This window comes from Electrona antarctica (assembly GCF_951216825.1).
Source record: "Electrona antarctica genome assembly, chromosome: 12".
Classification (NCBI taxonomy): Eukaryota; Metazoa; Chordata; class Actinopteri; order Myctophiformes; family Myctophidae; genus Electrona; species Electrona antarctica.
Genome location: NC_136793.1, coordinates 44,247,777 through 44,261,782, shown reverse-complemented (window position 1 = coordinate 44,261,782; position 14,006 = coordinate 44,247,777). Strand labels below are relative to the sequence as shown.

At 39.2% G+C, this 14,006-nt stretch overlaps 1 protein-coding gene across 1 annotated transcript; it reads right to left on the bottom strand.

Moving 5' to 3' along the window:
- Positions 1-8,093: 8,093 nt before the first annotated feature.
- npy8br (neuropeptide Y receptor Y8b) lies at positions 8,094-12,752 on the bottom strand. The gene is made up of 2 exons (XM_079516530.1): positions 12,680-12,752; positions 8,094-10,297 (listed from the first exon to the last, which is right to left on the bottom strand). Exon 2 carries the CDS (start codon positions 10,157-10,159, stop codon positions 9,056-9,058), a length of 1,104 nt encoding a protein of 367 aa, XP_079372656.1. The 5' UTR covers positions 10,160-10,297; positions 12,680-12,752; the 3' UTR covers positions 8,094-9,055.
- Positions 12,753-14,006: the final 1,254 nt, after the last annotated feature.

Here is a 14,006-nt window from a genome sequence, read left to right as displayed (position 1 = left end):
GTATTCCTTAATTGGCTGTGCAGGCACGTTTCTGGGGGTGGGTGGTGGGGGCTTGGTCCTGGGCATAAAAAAGCTCTACTCCTACGCATACCTTCCAGTGGGATGAGCTGCGTGGGGGGAGGAAAAAAGATAACCCAGCTGACGGGGGGTCGGGGGGGGGGGAATCATCATGAAGTTGGTGTAATTGATAAAACCGTGAAGGGAATATTGGGAATGCGTTTTAAGAATAGGTTTTATATGAATTGTTATGTTTTTTACTTGTTACTTGCCACCTGAGGGTTCTTTTAGATCTAGAACAATATCTTCTAATCTTTTAGCCATCTATTGGCTCAGATATATAGTTTGTCTGATGTAGATGATGTATATTATATATATATGATGTATATTTGTGGGGGTTATAATGGACGTATTGGCAATCCTAATGATTATATACCAGACATTGATAATGTATCCCCCAGAAACAATCTAGACACTTCTGTTAATAAACATGGAGAGGTTTTAATTGATTTTTTTGAGAGATGCAAAATGCTGTGTAGTTAATGGGAGAATATCAGGTACTGATCATTTTACCCCAGTCTCCACTAGAGGGAGAGCTGTAGTAGACTACATTATTGTCCCCCGTGAAGGGTTAAATAACTGTAATAAGTGTGATTTCTGGACCCCAAATTGGTTATTGGAGAGTTTAGGTTCAGAGGCTATTTCTCTACTGGGAGACAGATGTAAAATGCCTGATCATAATGCCTAGTCCATAAGCTTATGACAATTTTTGCTATTAGATGATTATGAAAAACTTGAGTTGTGTTATGTTATGTTATAACACAACTTTTGTGTTTAAGGCATTTTTGTTTTAGCAGATTTCTTATGCAAGGCTTGGGAAAAAAGGCAGAATGTTCTGTTTGCTTGAAGAGTTTGAAAAACAGAGTGCAATATTGATGCAATGATTTAAATGTTGTGTCCTATAAGTCCATGTGGGCTGGGCACCTCTAGTGCACAACACATAAAAAGTGTAACCAGAATTTGGATCTGATCTTGTCAATACTATAATTTATATTAATTTAATTGAATTCGTTTTGGGTTCAGACATGCATGCATCTAAAGATAAACGCAGTCCTGCAATTATAGTGCATCACTGCACCAGATAGGATAATGACAATTCTCATTGTTTGCCTGGCTTACTCCAAATATACACCACAATCTCTTCTGGATAACAAAAGACCAGCTGACAATTCATTCGACCAGTAACATAAAAATTGTTGGAACATGTACACATATGGAATTTAAACAAACATTGAAAATGGCATTCATCATGACCATTCGACTGTGAAAGCACAATGTGCAATATCCTGCTGATTAGTGAATAGGTCAGACTTAAAATAAAATCTCAAATGGACTGTGATTTTCAAAGTATTTCAATCTGTCTGCCACTCTGCTCTGCTACTCAGCAAACACACAAGACAGATAATCACTTCCACAGGCATCTTGTTTATGAAATCGCAAACATTGCCAGTGAGGACACTCACACTCACTCACATATGGAAGAAGTATTGCCCTGAAGTTGATAAGGAATAAACATAACACATACTGTGAGCTACAGTATCACAGGTGAATGAAGAAAAACATTTACACAAGCTTGATTTTGTTAGGAGCAGCAATTCTACCACATACACTATGACCGTACCAGACTGTACTGTACTGTACTGTACTGTACTGTACTGTACTGTACTGTACTGTACTGTACTGTACTGTACTGTACTGTATTGTGCTGTGCTGTACTGTACTGTACAGCACTGTACTGTACCATACTGTACCGTACAATACTGTACCGTACTGTACCATAATGTGCCATACTGTACTGTACCATACTGTGCTGTACTCATCGGCATCGCAGTCTCGGAAGACCATGGATATCTTGTGCCTGGGAGTTAGGTCAAATGCAAACTGTACAGTAATTATGACAGTTGCATGGATGCAACATAGTGCTTTATGTGTGGACAGGCATGCAGTAGGTATTGTGCATGGAGACATGTGTGCAAATGGAGTGGTTTGGTAGGAGAAGGCGAACAAAGGCGAACGTTTGGGCGCAGGGCTTTCAATTAGTGTGGCAAGATGATAATAAAGTTGTCTCATCTCTTATAATAATGTGTAGTTGCCCCACTTCCTTATCAGACAACTTATCATTGATGATGTGAAAAGTAATATCACAATGAAATGATGATGTTACTCCCTGGATTTAAAACAATATTAATAGCAATTAAAACACGTATGGCATATTTCACAGTAGAGCGTTTAGTCAGTGATTCTCATTCAGTGTGTGTGTTGTAGTAAATATTTAATAATACTATATTTTAAATCAAATAATGACAAATCAATTAACACTGTACCCAGAAAACACTTGTTGGAGGTCCAGGCATGGGTCATGTTGGTAACTGTACTAAATACTTTAGTAGAACTAAACTGGTCTCCACAAGATGTTCTTGAAGCAGGTGAAGTGAAGTGAACACCAGGGAGGGAAATAAAGCCCATATGCAATGCTGTACAGTTGGGTGCCACCGATATTGTCCCTTATCATTTGACCCATTTAGGCCTGACCTCAAAGTTTAAAAAAATCCTTCTAAATCCTCCAGTTTTCTGAAATAAATATTTTCACGATTTTTCAAAAATAGCAGACCTACAAGCTCGTAGCGCGCCACTCGGTGGCGCGCTATGAGCTTGTAGATCTGCTATTTTTCAATAGCTAAATTATAACATAATGTTTAAAACACCAAAAGGGGTTCCCGCCCAAAATGGGTTAACTGTCCTTTTGCGCAGATCACGCAAACCTCAGCAAAAAGAAAAGGACAATATCGGTGGCACCCAACTGTAGTTGAAGATAGGAACCACAACACCACCTCCTGCTGAGATGACCCAGGCCAGCAATTGAGTCTAAGTCCTCCCACATTAATATGACATGTGCAGCGCGTGCAGACGCGTGTGCTTGAACTTGTGGGAATGAATCTAAAACAGATTTTCAGTATTTTAAATCAGGGAGCCTGACATGAAAGATCTTCATGCCTAGCATACCAATCACTTCTTCTCATTGATCTAATTCCTATACCCTCTTTGGATCCATACTGATCAATTCATCTTTCCCCTAACATCCATTAGTATTTTTGTGAACTGAGGTGTGAAAATATTGGTACAGTAAGTACGCAATAGTTGATTATACATTGTATAATGTAGCATGTATTATGCAATTTCTGCACGATGATAGTCCAAAATAATGGTAATAGAGTAACGAGTCCACAGCAGTACTGTATGTTAGTGCCCCCCCCCCACGCACACACTATCGCTATTACAATTATATCTCACATTCTTTGATTTCTTCTTCATCTACGGTATCTATCTAATCTAATCTATCTATCTATTATATCAATATATCTAATACAGTGTGTTTAATTAGTCATGTATGGTTGAGATGTTGGTGCCAAATGTATTTTTGCTACAACAGAAGCATAAATGAAAGCACAAACATGCTGTGCTGCCTAATACAATCCTGGGGGAAAACTGTCTGACACCAATCAGGTTCTGTTACTCCCTGCTGTCGAGTCTACTTGTGTCATGCAAGACCAAAAAAGTGTGTGTATGTTTACGTGTGTGCGTGCGTGCATGTGTGAATGCAATACCACACATGCATCATACATTAAAGGATGATAGTTAGATTTATTTCAAAAGCAGTGGAACAGGAACAGAAAAAGATAGGCAAACCCAGTATTGCTCAGTGGTTTAGGGAGTTGTCATTGTGTCTTCCTCTGGAAAGAATCACTTATACATTGAAAAATAAACAAGAGATGTTTGATAAGATATGGGGACGGTTTATCCAGTATATTACGGTTAATGATTTATCTTATTTAATGGTGGAAACTGAAAATGTTTAATTGTATTCTCTGCAGCTATTTGGTCTTGTGGCCATAAGGACTCTGTTGTTGTTACCAGTCTAAGTGCCCTTATTTTATTTTAATATACTGTATTTATATGTATGTACTGTATGTTTGTTTTGTTTTTTTGTTTTTGTTTTTTAAGTAATTGTATTGTCTGATGTATTATGTATTGTTCTGTTGTATTGTCTGTTTGTACAAAAAAAAGAAAAATGCAATAAATATATTGTTTAAAAAAAAAAAAAGCAGTGGAACAGATACTTCTACATTTAATTTTGAAAGATAACGTGCATTATCCAGGATGGCCAATGGAGCAACCAAGCCATATCCTAATGAAGTCAAAGTAGATTGATTACACAAAATACTCTCAGCTAGAAAAAAAAGGAATCATATCAGGGATGTGGTTGATTCCACAGTAAACTAGAAAAAGTGCCCTTCTGGGCACAGGTCTCCACCAGGAGGATAGGAGTGTGTGTGTGTGATGTTTGGCAAAATGTTTATGAGCAATATAAATGCGTGTGTGTGTGTGTGTGTGTGTGTGTGTGTGTGTGTGTGTGTGTGTGTGTGTGTGTGTGTGTGTGTGTGTGTGTGTGTGACGTGGCTTGGCCTGTTGTAGCGCAACCATGAGGCTGATTTGAAAACTGTCAAGTGGCATTTCTTCCAAAGCCTAGTGGGAATATGCATGCACAGTTTCACCACAATCGGACGCTGCGTTGAGTAGTTGTGGCAATTTGTACAAAACGGGTACAAAGCGGGCTACTCCTGAAAGGTTTAGAAGCCAATTGTAGCCAATGAGGGTGGATTATGAGAAATCAAACAAACCCGTCTTGATCATATGACTATGGGGAGCATGTGTACCGATTTACGTGAAATTTGGATAAAATCTCAAGGAGTAATATTAGAAAATTTGTTTTACATATGTCGGCCTCCTGGTGGCGCTATAAAGAGCCGATGTGAAAAATTCCAGGCAAAGGTTTTTCCTTGGCCTCTAGGGAGTTGACATACAAAGTTATCCACAGATCCGTGCAGTTAGAGGTAAAAACACTTTTCGGCCAGTTATAGCGCCACCATGAGGCTGAGTTGAAAATGTTCATGTGGCATTTCTTCCTCGGCCTAGTGGGAATGTGCGTGCACAATTTCATGGATATCACACGATGTGTTCATGATTTGCAGTATTTTGTTTGAAACCGAGCACTCCTGCGAACTTTGGAAGCCAATCTTAGCCAATCAGGATGGAGTCTGAGAAATCTGAAAGATCTGTTTCGTTGCATGGCTCTAGAGAGACTGTGTACCAATTTGCGTGATGTTTGGACAAAATCTGTAGGTGTACTGTCCAAAAACTTGTTTTGCACAAAGTGGCCTCCTGGTGGCGCTATAACAGACCGTTCTGAAAATTTTGGGGCAGAGGTTCATCGTTGACATCCAGGGAGTGTGTGTGCAAAATTTGGCATCGACCGGGTTAACGGTGCCGGAGATTAGCTGTTCACAGATGGAAGGACGGACGGACGGACGGACGGACACACACACGGACGGACGGACGGAGTGCAAAACATACTCTCTCCCCATGCCTTCGGCCTGGTGGAGACAATTCGGGCAAAAGGTGGGGGAGCCAGCCAATATTGATTGAGCCGATAAACGTGTTTAACCCCAAGGTGAGTTAATTGCATGTTCAATCTCTATAGATGTTTGCATTTCTAATACAATAATTGGAATTGTAGAGGCAGCATAGTAACTCCCTGCGACCTTTTCATCTGCCAAGACAGAAAAGATTAGTTCACTTGCATGAAGTAGCAAAGGGCCATTGAGACTTGGGGTCATTTAGCCTACCAGGGGATGATAAAGTGGAATTTTGTTAACATTTTTAATATACTGTACATGTTTCATGCAGCTCTAAATGTCAATTGTTATTATTATTCATATATTGAGAGGTGCTCGGTTCGTGATACTTGCATACCGTCTATATAACCATAACCACAAACAACAGCTTCATCAAAGTTATTCTCCACCCTACAACATAACTCTCACTATCCCTGTGATCATGGTGCATCTAGCATTTACCTTTGCCCTCAAATGAGTTTAATTTCTTAGAAGCACTAACAACTCTAAGCCAATAAAATAAATATATCCATATCCTATCACAACATCCATAAAATTCACCTTGACTTTGTGTTGTGAGGTGATGTCACCTGGTTATATTGTTCCTACCTTTTGGACCAACTTGTTCATGTAGTAATAGGGGCCTAGTTCTTGACCAAGCATTCTGTTAGTGTTCTGCATCAGGTTCAATAGCTTTTCCTGTTGACTGTACAGTATGTGACAAACAGTATGTGACAAAAAAAATCTAATTCTAGATGGACCTTTTTGTCTGAAATGTATGAGAATTTTGTGTATATCTTTATCAACAAACAATAGTGTTTATACAGAGAGAGAGAGGAAATATCTATAGGACCAGGCCATAATCCCTAATGCAGTATTGATTGGCTCTTTTTGACTGCACGAACCGAAACATTTCCTGGGATCTGGGTTCCATACACTACAACTTGATTTCAATTAAAATAGCCGATCTACATAACCTGACACTGAGTGCGTGATGAGTTTTTATTGAATTTCCTTAATGACATATAACTCTCTCTTCACAGATTTTCTGGTTAATGGAGATTCTAGAAGTTCCAGGTTATAGAAGGTTCTGCGTTACCGGTCCCCTTAGGGGCTCCATACATAATGACATACTTTATGGGCTGTATTATTTTGTTGAAGCTAAATGCACAGACAAACTATGTGGGTTTGCGTGGAAGATGAGAACACATTCATTCATGGGGTTATCATCAAGCTTAATGGACAGTGAAATAGGACAACTATTGTTTTGTTAGTTCATATCACCCTTATTAGCAGGCTGGATCACAATGCAAATAACGTTAAAAAGAATTACTGGATATAACATGCATTTTCCTCTGCATGCCTGACTAGTTTCCAATGTCCACATTTCCTCTCGAAGTTTAATACCAAAAGGACCAGGCACACCAAGAATAGAGAATAGAGAGAGTTTGTTTGTATGTTTGTAAAAAAGCTCTATATTTTGATAGTAATCACATTTTAAGATTAAGATGTCAATTTCATCCAATCAGAAGAGCACCCCACAGATGTATCAACCTATTTATCAAATTTGATAGTGTTCCATTTCAAATTTTTGGGCTCATCACTTTAAATTTCAGTTGTTTAACCTGCCACCTGTCCGACTTCTCTCGCCTGTTTGTTAATATTTTAGAAATATTTGACACTTAAATTAACATTTATTTTTTTCACACTTGGATCTCACCCACATATCACTTTGAAATTTGCCCCACTGTACACCAGAGACCACTAGTGTCAGTCGAGCAATTGTTCAGGCAGACTAGAAGAGCTCATGTTTAAACATATCAAAAGCTTTCGCCTCAGGCTCAGGGGAATGACTATGCAGAGAGGAAGAGAAGGTGATATGCCATAGTTCATTTCCTATGAACAATGTAGTACAGATGAAACCTGCACAAAAATGCATTATTTTTCTTTTGGTGGGTGATTTCCACATACTTCCAATATGTTTATTACAGCATGTGGCAATTATAGTGATTCTGCTCTGGATATATTTGCGACAAACATCTGAGAGGGCATTTCTCATACTGTAATCGTGTTACATGTAGGCCTATACGTGAATTTCCGTGAGCTAAAATATTATATATCATATTTTTGTCAACAACCAGATTGGTTGGCTAGGGAGGACTTATGACTACTTCCATTTTGAAATATAGGGTATACTCAGATGAGACAGGAAGTTTGACATATTGGTGTAGCCATAGCATGATTCATCTTGGCACGTTTTCTATGTACCGTTATGAATAAATACAGTATACTGCTTTCCTGTGTGAAGGACACACAAAGTATGGACCTTCAAAGAGCAGGATTGTGTATCAATACAAATGTGTTTTACAACAGACACTGAATGGTTACATACACTTTACATGTTTTAATTCAATTAAATATAACAACGAGAAGTTTACTTTCCAACTACACGTTTTATAGCAGAGATACCAGCAGTGCTACAGTGCTGTTTATTGCCAATCACAACATGACGTATAACTGTGTCAGATCTATTACAGTGCATACATATATCAACATATCATGGATATATACAGTGAGTGGAGCAACGCTGCATTGACATAGTCCTTTCTGCCTCTTATATTTTATTTTATGGCACTGGATTTATGGTTGTTGTGTGACATTTTATTTCAAAAACCTTCCCTCATACAGCAATATAATATTGGACATAGACCTTGGTGGACAGCATAAAATGTATGTAGTTCTCAAACTCATTCAATTTGAAAGTTTTCTGAAATAGGTCACGTATTTTAGTTGTTAAAAACTGCATTAACATGATGCAAGTAAATAATTTGAAAATATTAAAAGAAACCGCCTAGGGCAACTTTTAAGGAGCCATTGTATGTGCTCTCCATCAGTTGTGTAATAAGCTAGTGTCTCTGGATAATCATTAACCCATTTTGGTTAACAATCCCTTAATTTCTTATGTTAGTTTTAATCAATACTATTAACACAGCACAGTGAATTCTACAGCTCCCTTAAGGTACAGTACATTTCCACTCTCCACTTCTACTTGTCAATACAATCCATGTGGTTCCATTGCTTGTCAGCTTATGTAAAAAGTACATTATAATGGTTAGTATTCAGTCTAATCTCCGAAATTCAGAAAAATACACACGAAAAGTAACATTGCAGATATGCAGTACAGCATCTTCAGATTAGAAGATTGTTGGCAGTTACATTACAACACTGGGAAATGCACAATAGATTGTAATTGAAAGACTGCTTCAATAGTCCTACAATACTTACACACGTACAACCTTTGCACCATCATTTGGTTATCTACTTCCTCCTCCTACAGATGAAGTCAAACTGAATGGAGGGTGCTGTGCCATCATGGCAGTTAAGTGTTTACATTCTGCTCCAACTGGACAGTCTAACCACATTTATAACTCCAGCAATATCAGCCTTGTTTGGCACAACACAAAGCAGGGATAGAAGCCTCAATGGATGACCACAACAATGGAGGATTAAAGGCCCAATCCTTTTTTTTGTCTCACATTTAAAGGTTAGTTGTTCAGGCTAATGGATTCTTTGCTCAAAATTGAACCCTTGGTGACCTCTGTGCTGACAACCGAGAGGGGAAAGCTCTCGTACCTCTCTGTCGACCCCCAGCAGCGGCATCGCAGCAGGGTCAACTTGAGTTGCTTCTGGAAGTTGCTGTTGAGGAAGCCGTAGATTATGGGGTTCACGCACGTGGAGGCCATAGCCAAGAGGTGGCAGGCTGAGAAGATGATGTCATGCTGGCAGGACGGGATGGCCTCGTAGTGCCAGTCGAACACTGTGTTGAAGACAGTGAGGGGGAGCCAGCAGATGGCAAACACCACCACAATGGAGACTAACATGGCGGTTATCCTCTTAGATTCCTTGGACTTTTTTTGGTTGGAGTCCCTGGCACGGTCAACCATATTCTTCCTCCTCCTGAGGCGTAGGAAGATGTGTGAGTAGAAGAACATAATGAGAACAAGAGGTAGGACGTATTGAAAGACCAGCAGGAAAGTGGTGTAGACCAGCCGGTTGTTAATCGAGGGCCATTGTTCCATACAAACAAGGTGGTCGTTGACTGGAAAGGGGATGCTCAGGTTTTGGAAAGGCGATTTGAGAACAGTGAATCTCAAAAAAGGTGATGAAATGAAGCAGGCCACCATCCAGGTAATGACTACGGCCACATAGGATTGGGCCACCACAGGTTTCCATCCAGTTGGGTGGATGATAAGTTGGTAGCGTTCCATGGCGATAAGGACAAGGGAAGCAATGGAAACGGTAACGGATATACACTGGACAAAAGGGGTGAGCTTACACAGGGCCTCCCCCAGAATCCAGTGGTCCATCAATGTATAGATAATGGTGACGGGCAGGCACACAATGCACATGAGGATATCAGAGCAGGACAGGTTGGCAATGAAGATGTTGGTGACGTTGTGCAGCTCCTTCTGCCGTGTAATGACGATCACAAGGCAGGAGTTACCGACGAGGCCCACTGCTATTACCACGCTGTACGCGATGATCAGGAAAGTAGTGCCAATAACTGAAGGTGGACACTCCTCTGTTAAAGACCATGGCATCTCTCTCCATGAGGTTTGGCTGTGGTTGGTGTTGTGGTGCAACTCCATGGTCAGATTAATTACTAATTGTTTTGTTAATGTTTCACACCTAATGTAATTATTTAAAAGGCTAGTAATAATGGATTTTCTCACAGGTGTCCATCATCATTTACTTTTGCCATTTTTACTGCAGTCTTCATTTGCTGCCTGAAAGCAGAAAAGAAAGGGAGAACATTAAAAGAAGATCCCTGACAACTGTAGTGAGTGGGGAAAGAAACAGTCAACTTATAACCTTTTAATATATAAAGTAATTTGATAAATTGTCCTGTGATTCTTTTAAATGAGACATACAATATATGAAGGTTTTACAACTGTTTGCTTGCCACAGGACAAGTTTCAAGTTTACAAAGCTTGTGACTATAGCATTCTATTATTATCTGTTTGGCCTTGAAAGTTACATTTACAGCTGTGTAAACACAGGAGACAGATTTAACATTGCAAACCCCAGAATGATGAATCCATAATTGTGCTAGTATGCAAATATGATGAGTCTGACAGAAAAAGAGAAACTCTCTCTCTCTCCATAAATGCTATAGCTATAAGAGCAAATGATGCGTTTATGGCATTTCATCAAGAAGCCAACCCAGATGAAGACATTATCATTATAAAGCTGAGATCATTCGTATTTCCATCACAATAACTGTGTTAATGACTGCTATACTTCCCAATTATTCTTCCTCATTGTTTTCTGTCATGCGACAGTGGCAATTTAACGGTTTCTTTCTCTGTGAAAATGATTTTCCTGTGGCATATTCATGATTTTCACTTCAGACAGTAAGTGAAAGTAAGCACCTGCATGTTTATTTAGAGTCTGAGAATGTAAACCGAATCCAAATAGAACTTTAGAGGACACGAAGATTTTGCCAAATGGACATTTACGGGTCACACAAAAATTGACCCATAATTATATGGACCTTTAGGGGTCTATTTCACATTGAGTTCAATGAACACCATATTATGTAGCGGTGTACTGCATGTGCTGGGTTGAGTTCAATTAACACCTATTAGCGTACTGCATGTGCTGGGTTGAGTTCAATTAACACCTATTAGCGTACTGCATGTGCTGGGAAAAATAATTGGCATTTCATTACACTATAACACCATGAACAGTAACCAAGATGGTGCAAGCATGAGTCGAGTCTGTGAGCAATGAGCGTTCTCACCCACACATGCTTGTGTGTTACACTGCGGCTTCACACTATATTAGGTTTGTCTTTAAAAGACAGGTCTTGTGTGTTACACTGCGGCTTCACACTATATTAGGTTTGTGTTTAAAAGACAATGTTCACTAACATTGCGTATGATTGAAAGCATTCATCACATTGAAATGAGGCTTCTCATCATAAATGTACCATCATGACATCAACTGTCACATTATGCTCATTGCTCATGTATGCTATAATCTAATGTATTGCATGTACTGTAAGCTTTACAAATTAACTAATGCCCTATTTTACACTTCATCTTACGAAGGTGGCGTGCCTATCTTGCCTATCCAAAACTTCACATCTAACTGCTGTGAGCTTGTAGATTTCTTTTTTTTTTTTTTTTTTTTTTTTTTACATTATTGATGTTTATATGATATGAATCTCAAATAGTGTGTAGGCCCTACTCTAGACTTCTCAACAACAGAACCATTCAGGATGTGAATTTAAGATTTTATAGACTTTGGCCAATCATTCTGCAGTCTTAATGATTATTTACGGCTGAGCTTGTGAACTTGAGGTAAATACAACATGACCACATGCAGAATCTCCTCTCTGGCCATCTGCTAAAAAATGTAGGCTATTAAGTTATGGTCGTGATCAAACTCAATCCGTCATAGGGATAAGTATATGCATTTGTCCGAAATATAGGCTGTGCATCAAATAGGTCTGTAGCCTATAGGTTAGTTGAGAGGACAAGAACAACTGTAAAGTCACCGAGGGGAAAAGCGAGCAGGCTAGTTTTCATTTAATATCAGATGGGTATTGGAAATAAGCATTGACGAAACAATCCTACAGAGTCGTCACAAAATTCGCTCATGCACTGCAGGGGAAAAGGCACAAGAGATTCACGCAGCCTACCTGAGACTGTATATAAAGTGGGAAAGTGTTATCCTTCGACAAACTGCCAGTGCGGTGATGATGATCAGTGGGCTGTTCTCTGCATACAACGAGCCTGACTTAATATGCCCGACTGGCGACTAGTTTCTTGACAGGTGGGTTCGCACCCAATAGACGCTCTTTTGGTCTTATAAGCGAGCGCTCCTATAGTCCTATACTATAGGCTACAGCCCACCCGACAATAACACTTAACATTTCTAGCAGGTTATCTTTGCCGTCCGTTTCATAAAAAAGAGCACCATTGCGTGGCGTGCATATGCTGTCTGAACGGTTCAATGTGATGGAAATAAATGAATAAACCTGGGGCTACAGAAAACACCCTGGCAGTGGCAGGTGGGCAGTCTCCACACACTGAAAATTCCCGAGTTATTTAAAAATGTCTTTTAGTTAGTTGTCACACTATAGTAATTTTATTTGTACTTACCAGAATCAATCTTCTCCTCTCTCTTTGAACTTCGAACAATGCTGTGATGATCCAGTGCAGACATAACAGAGTTTTTGCAAGGAGAACGTAGGAGGTGTCCTGCGAGATCAAATTCAAACGATACAGTCTGAGATTCCTCTTAAAGCGACCTGATACCTTAAGCGGACAAGAAGGGATGTAAATGAAAACGCATTACATAATAGCCAATTGACTTGGCTTCGCTTGACACGCGCTCGCGCACATGCACATGCACATCCGCATGGCATCGTCGGCACAACGGGGGAAACGGAGTGATTTGAAACAATTTAGCTTGCAGTATAGTAGCCTACGTCAGCCAACGGTATTGGGCACTGAATTCCATGATAGCATATTCATTATTTGAGTGGACATAGATTTAACCATTTTAATTTCATGGTTTTAAAACAAAACAAAAACATTAACCAAAACCATTAAATCAAATTTACATATATATCCCATATGATGATATGAAGGTACTGTATAATGCCATATTACACAACATACCAAAATGGCAACAAAAATGCATTGGGTATAGAAGGTGGCCAAAATCTCAATGATATGGCTAAACCTGTGTATTAGCCAGGCTATATAGTTTTTTGTCTCCCTTCCCAACAAGTGTGGAACTATTTTAGTCATGTGTAGCCTACAATATTGGAAAAGTGGCCAAGGAGACGAAATTAGAAGGCAGACCCAGCATGCATAGAATCAACCTGAGAATTTAAATTGTAGCCTGTTTTGCCACAAAAAAGTAGCAAAATATGAACAAACTTTATAGCCTATAAAATTGTGCAATATCATGCCTATCAATTGCTGCTTGTGCAAAAATAATTGGAAACCTTAAAAAGCCATTAGATTTAATAGGACAATGATCATGTAGGGAAAAAACACTATAAGGTTCAGAGACTCTCATTATAAATATATAATATAATCCATTTATTTTATTTCTGTGACAGCTAGTATCAGTGTTACACCAACATTGATGACCTCCAGCAGGTGATGTTTTAATTTTCAAGATTAATCTGATCCAGAAGAAATCTCAGATGAGAAGGCATGGGCTAATCCAATGCAAAATTATCCATCGTGTACATTTCACTAAAGTTAGGTTATCCAAAATATATGGTGATGTGGATCCCCTGTGTGATAGGTGTCGTTCGGCCCCTGCCACGTATATACATATGTTTTGGTCATGCCCTTCTTTACGTAGATATTGGACTGAGATCTTTGACACTATGTCAAGGAGTGTTAGGATACCGTTAGAACCAAATGTAATGACGGCTATTTTTGGAATTTCTCCCCCTACTCTATTACT

Excerpts from the sequence above, each read along its gene's own strand:
- npy8br (XM_079516530.1), bottom strand. The coding sequence starts at position 10,159 with ATGGAGTTGCACCACAACACCAACCACAGCCAAACCTCATGGAGAGAG.